This window comes from Muntiacus reevesi, chromosome 4 (genome assembly GCF_963930625.1).
Source record: "Muntiacus reevesi chromosome 4, mMunRee1.1, whole genome shotgun sequence".
Lineage (NCBI taxonomy): Eukaryota > Metazoa > Chordata > Mammalia > Artiodactyla > Cervidae > Muntiacus > Muntiacus reevesi.
Window position 1 is genome coordinate 90,974,798 of NC_089252.1, and position 15,575 is coordinate 90,990,372.

General features: G+C 41.8%; 1 protein-coding gene across 5 annotated transcripts in view; it reads left to right on the forward strand.

Moving 5' to 3' along the window:
* Positions 1–15,575, forward strand: part of FRMD4B (FERM domain containing 4B) — a 347,554-nt gene that overhangs the window by 274,588 nt on the left and 57,391 nt on the right. For all 5 annotated transcript variants that reach the window (XM_065933299.1, XM_065933300.1, XM_065933297.1 and 2 more), the window contains one exon: positions 349–371. In XM_065933299.1, the coding sequence (XP_065789371.1) occupies positions 349–371 (23 nt within the window). The remainder of the gene's footprint in view (positions 1–348; positions 372–15,575) is intronic.

A 15,575-nucleotide genomic window follows, 5' to 3' on the forward strand; every position in this document is an offset into this window, starting at 1 on the left:
TATCTGTGTAATGATTTAAAAGGTCTGCATCCAGACTAAAAAGTGTGCTGCTCTGCTAGACAAGCATTTATCACGTGATCTTCGAAACTTAAAAGGAGAAATAATCATCTACGCGTTTTCAGATAGATTTGTCTTGTCTGTTAAAAACAAGAAAAATTAATGAGTTACAGCAATGTCTTAAATGCCACATTTTCTCCAGTGTGGTAAATAGGGAAAATGTTCCTTGTGAAAAAAAAATTTGAAACAAAACTCAGGCATTTTAAGAGTGGAGAATGATCAAGAGTAAAAATTCTTTTAGCTTGATTAACATCAGTACAAACTGATCATCTGTCTTTTTTTTTTTTTTAGGAAGCCAAAGGGGATTACACCAGGTATGGTTCCTTTTCTGATATAACTATGCAAAATAACTCACTGAATCTTTTAATGCTATTTAAATAACAATGGATGCAAAATCAAAAGAAAGTAGATCCCTAGGCGTGAGACGGAGGTCTCTTTCCTCTTCAAATAGAAACCTATTCTTCTTGTGAATGAATCCAGGCAATGAAGCTTTCCAAGCCGGAGTGACAGAACTTGTTCTCAGAAATGCTCCAGAGTTCTATTTTCTGTCATTTGTTAGCAAATGAAAAAATCTATAAAAAGCTTGGGTAACCCGTGCTGATTTTTTAAACTTACACTAATCTTGTGTTTGAAGAGATATACTATAAGCACAAAAAGATTAAATCCATCAGCTGCTTAGTTAAGGGATTAATAGGGGTTTTCTTTTTGCAGCTGCCCTGAAGGCGCCTCACCCTTCATACACTTGACCTAACAGTTGTATTGTTGCCGCTGAGACACTTACTGGTCCTAACTGCCTAACTGGCCAAATCATCAGAGAGTGTTTATATTTGAATTCACCCTCCTCTATCCACTCCATTCTGTTCTTTTCATGCAGTAGTTGCCGTTGAAGTAGTAGAAAGGGTTAAAGGTGGAGGCCAGACCTCCAATTCGAAACAGCTCACAGGCTGACAACCGGCTGAAAGCCTTGCCTCTACCGTGTTAATGTTCTACTCCGGGTAAACTTTACCAGTAGATTATTTACAGATCAACTAGTATTCATTCCCTGCCAAGTCTTTGACTAGTGTGCTCCTTAACAGACTGATAACCAGATCGTGCCTTCCAGGCTTGAAAACTGGCGGTCACAGAGTCCTGCTTCACTTCAGAAACTCGGCGCACTTCCCACATCTGCCCATTTAATTTGGTAGAATGACTGAGGCGTCCACTTAAGATGCCACGGTCCACTCACCGCACTCTCCTTTTAGTCTGTTTTGTGATTTTTTTTAAAGAAATTAGATTAGTAAATAAGCTTTGAAGGAATCATAAAAATTACTGAAAGTGCAAGTCACTCAGTCGTGTCTGCCTCTGTATAGTCCGTGGAGTTCTCCAGGCCAGAATCCTAGAGTGGGTAGCCTTTTCCTTCTCCAGGGGATCTTCCCAACCCAGGGATTGAACCAAGTTCTCCTGCAACGCAAGTGAATTCTTTACCAGCTGAGCCACAAGGGAAGGCCAAGAATACTGGAGTGGGTAGCCTTTTCCTTCTCCAGTAAATCTTCCCTGCTAGCTTCCTTGATAATTTTTTTTAATTAAAAGAAAATGTCAAGGCATAAAAAGAAGATAAATTAGTCTCTAGGTCGTTAACATCAAGAGCGGCTGTGTTCTCCACTCTTGTCTTCCCTGGAGGAGCCATATTTCCTAGGAAGATCAGATATGCAAGGAATTCCTTTGCGTAGGGGCTGAGTTTGAAGTTGATTTATAAATGAGAGCTTTCAGGGCCCACAGCTCAGACTCCACTGTCTGTGGACTGCTAACCCTTCCTCCCCCACTTTCTCCCGGTCAAGCATGTGATGGACACCCTCTGAGCCTCATTTCCCCACCAAGATAATGGCACCTCTTTCCCAGGTCTGTTGTGAGATTAACTGTATGGAAACATTGCCCAGGGCGGTCGGTATCTGGTGTGAAGCAAACTCTCTATACACTTTGGCTGTTATTATTAACTATTAAAGTATCATTATTTCCCTCTTCATTATCATCATCCTGTCCCATTTCTTGGCAACCTCTGAAGAGGCTTTTGGGACCTACATGGGTGTGAAGAAGCTGTAATCACATGGCCCGGGAAAGAATGAAAGAGGAAAAAGGTTGATTCCACAAACCTCCTTTAGGGAAAATGGCTTGCCTGAGGCAGAAGAAGTCTTAAAAAGAACAGTACTTAGGTAACCCAGACCTTTTAGCCCTAAGATGTCAAGTTTGGAGAATCAGTCTGGCCAAACCCAAGTCAATCATTTTCCTTGCTTTCAGTGTGTTCCTGGTGCCTTCCTGACTGATTACTAAAGAAATGGTGGACAGTGTTTTGAAATTGTCCAAACCATGCTGAGTAGTAGAAGGAGCTTGGGACTGGGAATCATGAAACCAGCACCATGAAATTGAAATGAGCCCTCTGCTCATTCTCAGCCTCAATTTCCTCATCTGTAAATTGGGAGTAATGAAAATGGTACTTGGCCGGGTAGTTTTGGCACCATGAATGGGTTCAAGGACTTTGTAGATTATAATTTGTTGTATGAGCATTAGTTATTGCTGATGAGATTGAAAGAATAGGAAATAACGAGCTTTTGTCATTGGGTATATAAAGAAGCAGAATTTTTACTCATTGTCACCCCTCCTTTCCTATTTGATTTCCTCCTCCCCTGAATGGAGAGAGTATATTTTTTCTCCAAAATTTTGTCATAAAACTAATTTAGGAAAATCAGGCAAAAATAAAAAGTAGCATTTGTGGCAATGTTATGTACTGTTTAGAGCGAAGACATTAGAACCAGACAGCCTCACTGAAGTCCCAGATCTGCCCCTTATTACCTGTGCAATCTTGAGCAAATTATTTAAATTTACCAAGCCTCAGTTTCCTCATCTGTAAAATAGGGCTTTTATTAGTATATACCCCATAGAATTGCTATGATGACTGATTGAATTAATATATATAAAGTGCTTAGAATGGTTCCTACAGTCGCCACTTTCATATTCCATCAAATTGATGGACATAATTTACCACTCCCCTGTTAACTTAAATATGAATTGCTTCCCATTTCTGCTGATATAAATAATACTTTGATGAACATCTTTGTGTAATTGGGATTGGAGTTATCTGTGATTGTTTTTATAAGTGATGTTTCTCTGGTGGGAACAAGCAAAGGGAAATTCCTCAAAGAAGGTGAAGTGCTGAAAGGGAATTTAGGCATGCCTGATACTTCCTTGATTCCTTCCAGAGAATCTGTTTTTCTGTCCAGAGCTCCCTCAGTGGCAATTCTGAACTCCACATCTCTCTTGGCTTACATGCCATGGCTTTTAGAACTTCACTGAGTTTGCTCACTGAGGTTTAATTATAGATCAATAAAGATCCTCAGATACTATCCTCGTGTAGTAGAACCATTTGGCATTTTCAATTAAAACGCTGATTGAACACCTAATTCTTGAGGCTGCTCTGGGCCACCCACTCCTTGTAAATATCTCATTCTTTCTCAAATTTAGCATTTCTAAAGCTGAACCCGCCAGCATCCCAGCCCCCAGATCAGCTCCCCTGCTGCCTCCCCTTGTATAAGCTCCTTTCTCTGTTGAATCATCTCTCGGGATTTTCCCTTTCCCTCCCACCTTTCTCCTTCACCTCAGACAGCTCCCTTCTTTTCTTCTCTCTATCAGAATGCTGGCTTTCTCAGTCTTCAGTCTCCTCCAGTCAGCCTGACTGTAAAAGTATGCATGTGTGTGTTGATTGTTTGACTGCTTTCTATAGCATTATTTTAATAGTCAGTGCCTGATTTCATTCAGTTCATACCACAGTTTTATCATCACCATTTAACAAATTAATGGATGGAAATTTTAGGCCAAACTCACTCACATAGTCAGTGAGTTCCTGGGTCTGTTCTGATTCCATTGGGTACTGCATAATACCCACACATAACCCCCTGTTATCTTCCTAAGACATAAATGTGATCGTTGTTGTTGACTTCCACACATCTCTTATCTCCCATTGCATAGACATCCACCTTCCAAAACCCTAACCTGGCATTCAAGGCCCCATATAATTTGCATTAATACATTTTAACTGCCCACGCTCTACCATTCATACTCCTTAATATTTGCTCCTGACTCTCTTCTCTTTTCTTTACATTATCTATACTGTTTTGTCATCATGGCTATGTTCAAATTCTTCTTCCTAGAATGCCTTTTAAAACAAAGATCCTCCTCCTTATTTTGTTTCTGCCCTGTTTCCTTCAAAGTATTTTAAGTTAACACTCTCATAACCAAGTAGAAAACCTTGCTCTCTGGAAAGTTAATTAAAATAGTGGCGTGAGGACTTCCATTTTCTTTAAATAGTTGACAGCCTGAATTTCCAAGTCAGCCCTTAAGCTGCAAAGATAACAAGCTACTTGGGTAACACAACGCAGACAAACACAGGATTCCTGAAAGCTGACACGGCGAGGCTTTATCACTGAACCAGCTGCAAATGACTCTGTAAAAGCAAGGCATTTCTTTTCTTTTCTTTTTTTAAGATCCTGAAAGGTGGAAATTACCAAGAAACTATGTGACTAGGGCACTTTTGCTTATAAGAAAAAGTGACTACGATTTAAACTCATCGCTGGGTCAGAATGATAGCTTATTGTCACCTAGCTTCAAATGGGTAGGAATAATGCACATTTACAGCTGTGCTGCAAATAATAGCAGCTGTTTCCCATGGGAAAGGAACTTCTCTGGATGCTTTGAGAGTAGTTAATGAAGGGAGGGGGGGGAATCAAAGACTTTTAAAGAACTTGTCCTGCTACTTGTTACACCTCTAGAGCACTTAAAGGTCTAAAATATCATTCCATTTCTGGGACCTTTAAAATCAGTGACAATGTTTTGCTTTTTTTTTTTTTTTTTTTTTAAAAAGCAGCTCTCATGGGCTAGGTGCTATGCTGAGTATGTCCTTACATCAGTGGGAGGCAGACGTGAAGAGGAGCTTTGGAATTTAGTTGCTTGGGTTCAAATCCAGGCCCAGGTACTTGCTGTATTACTGTGGATAGCTAACTTCTCTGGAATCTGGAGCTCAGTTGCTTTGTCTCTCTTGTTTGGCTTAACTATTGCTATTAGTGTTAATCCATTGAACCTGTGATGACAGGCACTCGTGGTACCCCCATTTTACTGAGAGGGAAACTGAGCTGTGGAGAGAGTAAGTAGTGGACTGTCTAGGTCACATGGCTTCAAGAGTGGCCCAGTTAGGACTCTGTGCCTGAAGCTCTTGACCTTTGTCAGGAGTCTCCTTTTTAGTATTCTAACACAGACTTGTAAGAATCATTACCTTCCATGCTGACAGAATCAAGAAGGCTGACTTGACAAAAATTTAATGTTTCTGTCTGGTTTCACTCCAGAACTTTAATGAATCAGCAAGGAGCTTTTGTGAAAAGCATAATAAGAAATGACTTTTCTTTCTCTTGGTGTTATGGCTATTTTAAGGTTTGATTTAAACATAGTTCTTTTAACAGTCAGTTCAGCACATTAATATTTTATTTATTTTTAATGATTGGTAAATACTTCTACATGTCAGGCTGTTTTACATGTTTTACAAACAGTAACTCATTAATCGTCATCTCCGCTCATGAGGTTGTTGGAATATTATTCCCATGTTATAACTGAGATTAAGAAACTGTGTGGGTAATGTTTGTATTACTCATATTATGGTTTAACATTTCCCCATGACTTCGCCAGATGTTGAGTTGTTACGTTCAATAAACACACAAGATAACAACAAGTAGGGAGCTGCAGACAAATAAGCGTGGGAACTATATCGTTAAAAGCAGAAACCAACAAATACTATAAAGCAATTATGCTTCAATTAAAAATAAATTGAAAAAAAAACTCAACAGAGTTTAAGTTCTTTTTGATCAATTTCAAATCCACTCATGTGCATGGCAGGTCTCCCAGAAGAAAACACATAAACGGTATTTCCCACTTTCTTGTCCCTGATGTTCAAGCCTCTTCCCAGACCATTGTTCTGTGCACTTCAGTTTGTGAAGTGGGGGCTTATTTATTTGGTGAAAGCTCACTATTAAAATGCTTTTAAAGGATAAGCAGTTCCTTTTGTTTGTACTGCCTGTCGGATTCTTGCGTCTCTCAATTTTAATTCCAGTAGCTCTTAGGGTAAACAGTCATCAAATTCTGAACTTGCTTTTTCTGAAGAGCCCTGGATTTGGAAAGAATCCTCCATCCCATACAGTGGGTGCTTTTCATCTGCTCTGCACAGAGAGTATTAGGGCTGCCCCCAGATTATGCACTGGAACCCTCATTTCATGCAGGATGAACTAACAAGTGACATACCCATGACAGTTCAGGTTGACAGGACCAGACCTACAGTGCCCAGGTCTCCCCTGCCATCTCAGACTTGCACTTGTATCAGGAGCCCGCCACAGACCCTCGCCATCCCTAACGGAGGGCAGTGAGGGCAGCAGGCAGTGGACCCTGTGGTAAGCGGTGTTATCAGTGGAGCGGCCCCAAGTCTAATATTAGTCACTTGAGGAGATAGCTGAACAGTGAGAAGGCAGGAAATGAGCACTCCATCAGCAGTGACCTTGGAATGCCTGGTCTTTTTCTCATTGCTGGACCCTATTCCCCCTTGTATTCAGTAGATTAAAAACCGAATACCTACAACGTACAAGGCACTGGACCACTCAGGGCTGTGGTGGAGGCAGTCTAAGTTTCCAGGCTTTTACTACTTAGCCAAAGTCATTTTATCTCCTTTATAAGAGACAGTGAAAATTTCTGGGCCCTGGATTCAGACAGGCAGGCGTTAAGTTGAGTGAGACAAGCCTTCCTCATCTACTAGTGATGTAACCTTGAGCCAGTTCAAGCCATTGAGCCTAAAGTCCCTTTTTAAAAATTTATTTATTTTTAACTGAAGGATGATTGTTTTACAATATTGTGTTGGTTTCTGCCATGTATCAACATGAATCAGCCATAGGTATACATATGTCCCTCCACCCCCGAACCTCCCTCCCACCTCCCACCCCATCCCACCCCTCTAGGTTGTCACAGAGCCCCTGGTTTGAGTTCCCTGAGTCACATAGCAAATTCCAACTGGCCATCTATTTTATATATGATAGTGTTTCCAAGCTACTCTCTCCATTTGTCCCACTCTCTCCTTCCCCCTGCCCCCCCACAACCCCCGTATCCACAAGTCTGTTATCTATGTCTGCGTCTCCACTGCTGCCCTGCAAATAAGTTCCTCAGCACCATCTTTCTAGATCCCATATATATGCGTTAAGATAGGATATTTGCGTTTTTCTTTTTGACTGACTTTGTATAATAGGTTCTAGGTTCATCTGCCTCCCTAAGCCCCCTTTTCTTCAAGGGATTTGTTGTGAGAATTGAATGAGATCACGCACCTTGCAGGATGCCTCGTACAGAATGAAGACTCAGTACTTGGGACTTTGCTTCCACTAAGTCTTTCGAGTATACTGAGATGCATTGTTGTTGTTTTCCCATCTTAACCTTTTTCTTTTTTAATTTGTTTATTTTTGGCTGTGCTGGGTCTTCGTTGTTAGGCTAGGGCTTTCTCTAGTTGTGGCAAATGCTGGCTACTCCTTATTGCAATGCACGGGTTTCTCATTGCAGTGGCTTCTCTTGCTGTGGAGCGCGGACTGTAGCTTGTAGACTTTGGTAGTTGTGATGCACCGGCTTAGTTGCTCCAAGAACATGTGAGATCGTCCCAGGAAAGGGGTCAAGCGTGTGTCCTGTGCCTTGGTAGGCACACTGCTCACCACCAGCCTACCAGGGACGTCCCCCGTCTGAACCATTTTAAGTTGCTGGGCAACCATCACGACATCCATCTCCAAGATCTTTCATCTTAAAAATGGAAACTCTGTACCCATTAAATAATAACCCTTCCCTTCTTCCCCCCGAGCCTCTAACAGTCACCATTCTACTTTCCATCTCTATGAATTTGCCTATTCTGGATGCCTTATATAAATGAACTCATACAATATTTGTCTTCCTGTGACTGGTTTCTTTCACTCAGCATAATGTCCTCATGTTTCATCCATAGTGTACCATGTGTTAGAATTTCCTGTACTTTAGGACTAATATTCCACTATATGTATTTACCACTTCTGCTTATCCATTCATCTGTGAGTGAATACTTGGGTTACACCACTTTTCAGCTCTTATGAATAATGCTGATATGAACACAAATATCTCTTTGAGTCCTGTATTTCAATTCTTTTGAGAAGAGAGATGTATTTTTAAAGAGATTCCCTGGCTTCCAACACTCCATCATTCATTGGAGTGGGGGTGGGATGAAGGCATTGGAATGTAGGATGAATATCAGATCCTTGTTCTAAATCATGAGATCTTATCAAAAGTAACACTTAAGAAGCTCAGTACTTACATTAGAATACTTTTGTAGGTGAATATTTATTGACATGGAAAAAATGATTACAATATGGAAAATAGAAAAAAGCATATATGTCATCCTTTTCTATTAAAAAAAAAATGTATGCCAATATATTCAAATATATGATACATGTATAAAAACTAGTCTGTAAGTTATAGCACAGTGCAGTAACCTCTAAATTGTTTTGTTCATATAGCCCCATTCATTTGTATACTTTTAATTATTTATTTCATTATACAGCTACAGACATGAAAGTGAAAATCACTCAGTCATGTCCAGTTCTTTGCAACCCCATGGATTATATAGTCCATGGAATTCTCCAGGCCAGAATACTAGAGTGGGTAGCCTTTCCCTTCTCCAGGGGATCTTCCTAACCCAGGGATCAAACACAAGTCTCCCACATTGTGGGCAGATTCTTTACCAGCTGAGCCACCAGAGAAGCCCAAGAATACTGGAGTGGGTAGCGTATCCCTTCTCCAGCGGATCTTCCCAACCCAGGAATCGAACCGGGGTCTCTTGCATTGCAGGCGGATTCTTTACCAGCTGAGCTACGAGGGAAGCCCATAGTTGTAGACATGAAGAACTATATTAACATCATGTATATTGTAAAATACTCACAAAAGAGTCATCATCAAAAGCAGTGACATAGAGTTACATGTTCAAAGAATGCATAAAAAGTATCATTAGAAGTTCTAGTATTTTCTTTCTGCGCACCTACAGACTCCCCACCACAAAGACTGCTGTAGAGTGGATTCTGAAGTTAGGCAAAACTGAGTTTGGCTCCAGATCCTGCTTCTCACTGGTGAACAATCTTAGCTGTGTTATTGAACATCTCTCCACTGCAGTTTCCCATCTGTAAATAAGAATAATTACAGTTCCTTTTAAAAATTAAAAAAATTAATTGAGGTATGATTGACTTGTAACCATATATTAGTTTCAGGTATATAACATAATGGTTCAGTATTTACATGTATTACAAAATGATCACCACAACAAGTCTAGTTAAAATCCATCACCATACATAGTTACAAAAATTTTTTTCTTGTGATGAGGACATTTAAGATCTACTCTCTTAGCACTTTTCAAATTTGCAAAACAGTATTAGAGTGCATTGCACACTGCCCGGTTTACGGTAGAGGTAAAAAAAAAAAAAAAATTAAGCTGATACTGTTGTCATGACTAAGAGTTATCTTAGGATGGGCGGGATAGAAATGTTTGCAATTTGCCTTCTTCACATGTCAGTGTGTTTTCATTTATTGATAATGAATATACAGTGCTTATGTCAGAATTTTTTTTAATGTTAATTTGTCCTGTTAAAAAACTCACAGGTTAGCATAGTGACCTACAGATCTCTGACACTGCACCGTTTTTCAAAATGAATGTAAGATTCATGGAACACTACCCACTTGACCTAACGGAAACTTCCCAAACCAAGGCTTAAAGCCCTTCCCTGCCACCCCAGAGCAGCAAGGCAGCAAGCTTGTGATTCTCCGCCGCCCCCCCCCTCCCCGCCCCTGCATGTCGGGGGCCCTGTCCAGAACCTGCTGGCCCCCGGGGGTCTGTGTGCCTTTGTGAACAGGCTCATTTAGTTCTGGGCACAGGCGCCTGAGGCTGGGCAGGCAGAAAGGAAGCAATTAAGACAGTGGAAACCTACCAGGGAAAAGTGCTGTTGGCAGGGCAGTCTTCACCAGGGTGTGACCTGTGCAGCCACACAGGGCCCCCTGCTCAGAGGGGACCCACGCTCAGCTTGACACTCTTCTGTCACCATCTTGAGATTCCTCATGATTTTTTAAACAAAGAAGCTCCACATTTTAATCTTTCACTGGGTCTTGCAAATTGTGTAGCTTGGTCCTGGTTGTTGAAAACTGTAAGGCCTGGGTATTAGATGGATTATTAAAGAAAGGGTCCTCTTGTAGGTATCTAAACAGGTACTCCATTGATGAAGGTAGAACCACACAGAACTCTCAAAAAAGCCCTTTTGCATATATGTCTGGGAACCTCTTAGCCTTTTTCTGATTTCAGTATGTATAATCTCCCAGGTCCGAGGCATAGGGAATAACATAACCTAGACCTCCTAGGGCCATTATGAAAATCAAGAGAGAAAATGCCTGTAAAAGGGTTAGAACTGTGCCTGGTACCCATAATTCTTATTTCTGGCAGCAGGGGAATATCATCAGCCCTGGCTCAGACCTTGGGGTTTCACTGGGTTCCCCTCAACTCCTGGCAACCACCATTCCACCCTCTGTCTCTCTGAATTTCTAAAGTGTTTTTATTTTAAATATTTACAGATTTTTGTGTTAACCTCATTCTCAGCCTAAGTCATTTTTTGGATTATATTTCTTCTAAAAGACTTGAAGTTTCAAAGTAGACAGGATCAGAGTTCTTGGCAAGCTGGCTAATGTTTAGAAGAAAAAAAAATCTCTCATCACATTTTCATTATTATAAGAAATTCTTCAGATCTAAAAAAAGAGTAGTTTGACAGTTGATCCCTATCAAGCATCCAGATGGACAGAGTAATTTGTCCTTGGTTACAAGTTAGACTACAGACAAGAGTTTAACAAAGGAATTCTAGATGAGATGACGCTGTATTTCCCAAACACAAGCTGGTTTCTTGTCTCTGGTAGAATGCAGAGATAAGGAGGGTCTGACACAAATTCCATGGATTGGTCATGATGTTGGAGGAGCAAGTTTTAAGGCTGTACTTCCACCAGTTACCGTGGGTTCTGTTGAATCAATCCTAAAGCCACTTTCAACTAGAGACTTGCCAAGCTGCTTCCAAAGTTCTTTTCCCATGTGGTTTATTACCAACTGTTAGGATTGCCAGACTGAGCACATAAAATAAACAAGGGATAACTTTTTTAGTGTGTGTTCTAAATGTTTAATCTGGCAACTCTAACCTAGATCACCCACTAGGGATTCTTCTCAGTGGTAAGAAGCCACCCCTAGCTTGTTCTGAGGATGGTAGAAATAAAGTGTTTGGTATAATTGTTGGTTTTCTGTGCTGTGATCAGAAAGGAAAGAATACTTTTAATAAACATAGGCAGGTGCCTTCACAGCAACATAACTTCATAGCATCTTCCCAAGAATCCCAGAAAACCCATCAGTATCCCTGTCTTTATAATGAGGAAACCGAGGCTTCCATAGGTTAGTTTAGCTAAGTCCTATAAACATGGAAACCTGAAACTGAACCCAGTTCTAGGTCCTGACCTTGTTACTGCACATCACAGCTGGAGGGCCAGCCAGTGAGCACGTCTGTTTCTGAGTATGTGGTGGCTTTACTGTAGCCTGTGTCCCAACCCTCGCTGCCCATGTACCAGCTCTGGTGGGACAGCCGGCAGCTGGGTGACCTCTCTAAGCCTCAGTTTCCTTATCTGTAAGTTAGAAACAACTCCTACACCTCAGTTTGGTATAAGGATTGAATGACATCCTTTTTTTTTTTCTCTTTTTGTGTAAGTAAAATGCTGAGCACTTGTCTGCCACATAGCACATGCCCTGTCTCTTTTAGAGCCACAGGAGTTTCTAATTTATTGTCTTGTGAGGGAGCAGAGAGGTCCAAGGCAGCTAGAAACCAATGTATGCTCACACCGGAACCCCCAAGAAGGAGCTTCATCTGATTAAGAGGAAGTGAGGTGTCCCTCTTTCTCCCAGAATGGATGGGGGGCATCCCTAGCTTCTATAATCCTTTCAGTTCTCACTTTCCACTCCAAAAAGGCGACTGCCTGATTTGGCTTGAGGTGTGATCAAGACCTGATTAAATGGGGTGGGGAGGAAATCCGCAGAATGGAAAGACCCTCTGACTTGGGAGGGGAGGGAAGAAGTCTGGTCCAGCCCGCCTGGCTTTTCCGACCCCTCCCCCTCCTCTCTCCACCCAGCTTCCCAGTTCCCTCCTCTCCTTCCTTCCTCCTTCCCTGCTGCCGCTGGGCTTCAACCTGGAGTCCTGGGAACCAGCCAGCCAGCCTCTGGGCCTCTCGATCTAGCGCCGCCTCAGCGAAAGGCCCCTGGTAAGCCTTTAAGGTCGCTGGGCCCTGTTTCCCGCATCTACCAACTCGGGGTCAGACCAGACTAACTCAGGTCTCTTAGCCAGCTGGCAGGGTTTGGTCTAAAGGGGTGGAGAGTGAGGCAGGCACTTTATTTTAGCTATTATGAAACCGTCTCAGTCTCTGAGCAGTTTTATTAAAAATGGTTTGCAGTTATCAGTGGTGGCATTAGAATCGGGTAGATCCGAGCCCCAGGTTTTTGCCTTGGCATATGATTGACTATGAATGAGATTGACCGCTTGTTTCCCTCTTTCTCTAGCTGCTCCCAAGCTCTCTATCCTGTAACAGAGCTCGTCAAGGGTTGAGAATTTACTATGAACTTTTTAGCTAGGATTGCAAATGGGGCATCAGGGACTTCCCTAGCAGTCCAGCGATTGAGATAACATGAGTCCACTGCAGAGGGTGCAGGTTTGATCCCTGGTCAGGGAGCTAAGATCTCACATGCTGGGCAGCACAGCTGGGGGAAAAAAACGTGTCAAACTCAGTGAAGTTGGAAAAATAAAAATCGGGCATTAGGAACACCTGTGTGGTTTAAGGAACCTTTGTTGGATGTTGGGCTTCTCAGGTGGGCTTGCGTGCCTTGTTTTAAAATTCTGCTAAAAATGACTGGAGTCTGATTTTGTAGTTTTTTTTTTTTTTTTTTTTTTGTAGCTCTTAAAAAGTTGTGTTTTTTTTTTTTTTAAACTAAGTTTGGTATCTTTGCTATTAGAGGACAGCTACAGACAGTAGTTGGTTTGGTTTAAGAAACACTGAGTGATAACACTGTTCAGTCTGGTTACCTGTAATCTGTTCTTTGTGGTTTAATCCAGTTTTTTACTAAACCAGATTATGTTGTTCAGTCATCAAGTCTTGTCCACTCTTTGCAATCCATGGGCTGAAGCACACCAGGCCTCCCTGTCCCTCACCATCTAAAATCAGATTATCTAGTTTTAAAAAAGCAACCTTTCTTCACCCCAGAAACTAAGTTTAGTAGAATCAATGAGTGGCCACCATAATTACAAATTCCAAAACCTCAAGTTAAGCTGGCAAAAGCCTTCTCTTTTCTCCTTTCCTCTCCTTCCTTGTTTTCTGTCCCTTCATTTTGAAACTATAGAAGTTAGGCAGAGCTGTCCAAGTGTAGGCTTGGAGTCGTATCTGCTACTTTCTTGCTGAGTTTAAATGAAATCTCTTTTAAATGTCAGTTTTCACATCTATGTAACAGGGATGGTGATAATAGCAGAACCTGTAGAGAAGTTTTAGCCCAGTCTCTGAAGCCTAATAATGTTCAGTGGGTGTGAGCATTTCTTTTTACGGATTGAATGGAGGTACCTACTCTGTCTGTATAACTGCTGGGTCAGCCTTGGAAGGGGCTTCCCAGCTGGCTCAGTGATAAAGAATCCGCCTGGCAATGCAGGAGATGCAGACTCCATCCCTGGATCAGGAGGATCCCCTGGAAGAGGAAATGACATCCCACTCCAGTATTCTTGCCTGGAAAATCCCATGGACAGAGGATCCTGGTGGGCTACAGTCCATGGGGTCTCAGAGAGTTGGACATGCCTGAGTAACTAAATAACGAGGGCCTCCGGTCTCCTGAAACCAACCTACTGGGCTTCCTTAGCCTCTTTGACCTTCTTTCCTGTTTTAAATTGTAGATTGTTATCTCTTTCTTGAAAACCTCCCTATGTTCGCATTATGTGTTCATTCTGTTACTCTGTTCCGGTGGTTCTCAAGTCATTTGTTAAACGGATTGCTGGGTCCCACCTTCAGCCCTTCTGGTTCTGTAGGTCTGGAGTGGGGCCCCAGAATTTGCCTTTCTAACACATCCTCAGATAGTGCTCATGCTGCTGGCCAGGGGCTTGTGAGAACTACTGTGTTTTCTCATGCTTGACAACCTTTAATATCCCTTTAACTGGGAATTAGTGGAGAGAAATGTTAGAATTCCCTAGTTATACAGTCAAGAAGGTAATGAACTAGATTCATCATTGAAGGCCAAGTTCCCAGATAACTGAAAGAAACATGATTTTTTTTTTCTTTTAATTAAGAAAGGGTGATGTGAAGGATCTGGCCAGTGAAAAAATGCTCTAAGTAAACTGATAATATATCTTAAATCACTAACCACCAAAGTGTTGACCAACACTGATATCACAGTTGAGGAAATTAGTGCTTATGTTCTGTATCCAAGATCCTTCTAATAATACCATGGTTAAGTCAGCCGTCAGGGCTTCCCAGGTGGCCCTAGTGGTAAAGAATCTGTCTGCCAATGCAGTAGATGCAGGTTTGATCCCTGGGTCTGGAAGATCCCCTGGAGGAGGAAATAACACCACTCCAGTATTCTTGCCTGGAATATTCCATGGACAGAGGAGCCTGGTGGGCTACAGTCCATGAATCACAAAGAGTCTGACATGACTGAGCAGACATACACACATCCGAAAAGACCAGATCCACCTGGAATGCTTTAGTAGTTGTGTTGACAGCTGTTACACCTTTTAACAAACATTAAATACACTTTTTCTGGCTGTTGTAATCATTGCCATGGCCCATTCCTTCAGTTTAGTGCAAAACTTTGACAGCCACGTCAGCCTCTCCAACAAGCACAGATAAGGAAGTGGCTTATCACCAACCTCTGTGCAGGCAATTCCAGAAGACTGGCAAATGTTTCTAATTTACACCAGTTCCTAATGACAGTAAATCTTTAGTTTGCACAGAGCACAGTATTAAATAGAGCTCCCAGCTGTGACAACTTGCTTGGATTCTCAGAGACCCCTTAGGCTGCCTGATAGACTTTATCTTGAGTGTTCAACAGGTATTAACTATAGCTTTTTTATATTTGTATATGTATTCAGTGGGACTTCCCTAGTGGTTCAGTGGTAAAGAATCTGCCTGCAATGCAGCAGACCTGGGTTTAATCCCTGGGTTGGGAGGATCCCCTGGAGAATAGGTTGGCAACCCACTGCAGTATCCTTGCCTGGAGAATTCCATGGACAGAGGAGCCTGGTGGGCTACAGTCCATGGGGTCACAAAGAGTCAGACACGACTGAGGGACTAAACAAGAACATACATTTAATGAAACATGGATTTTGAGTTATGCTTATGTGTGGGTGAGAAGACTCCAGTCC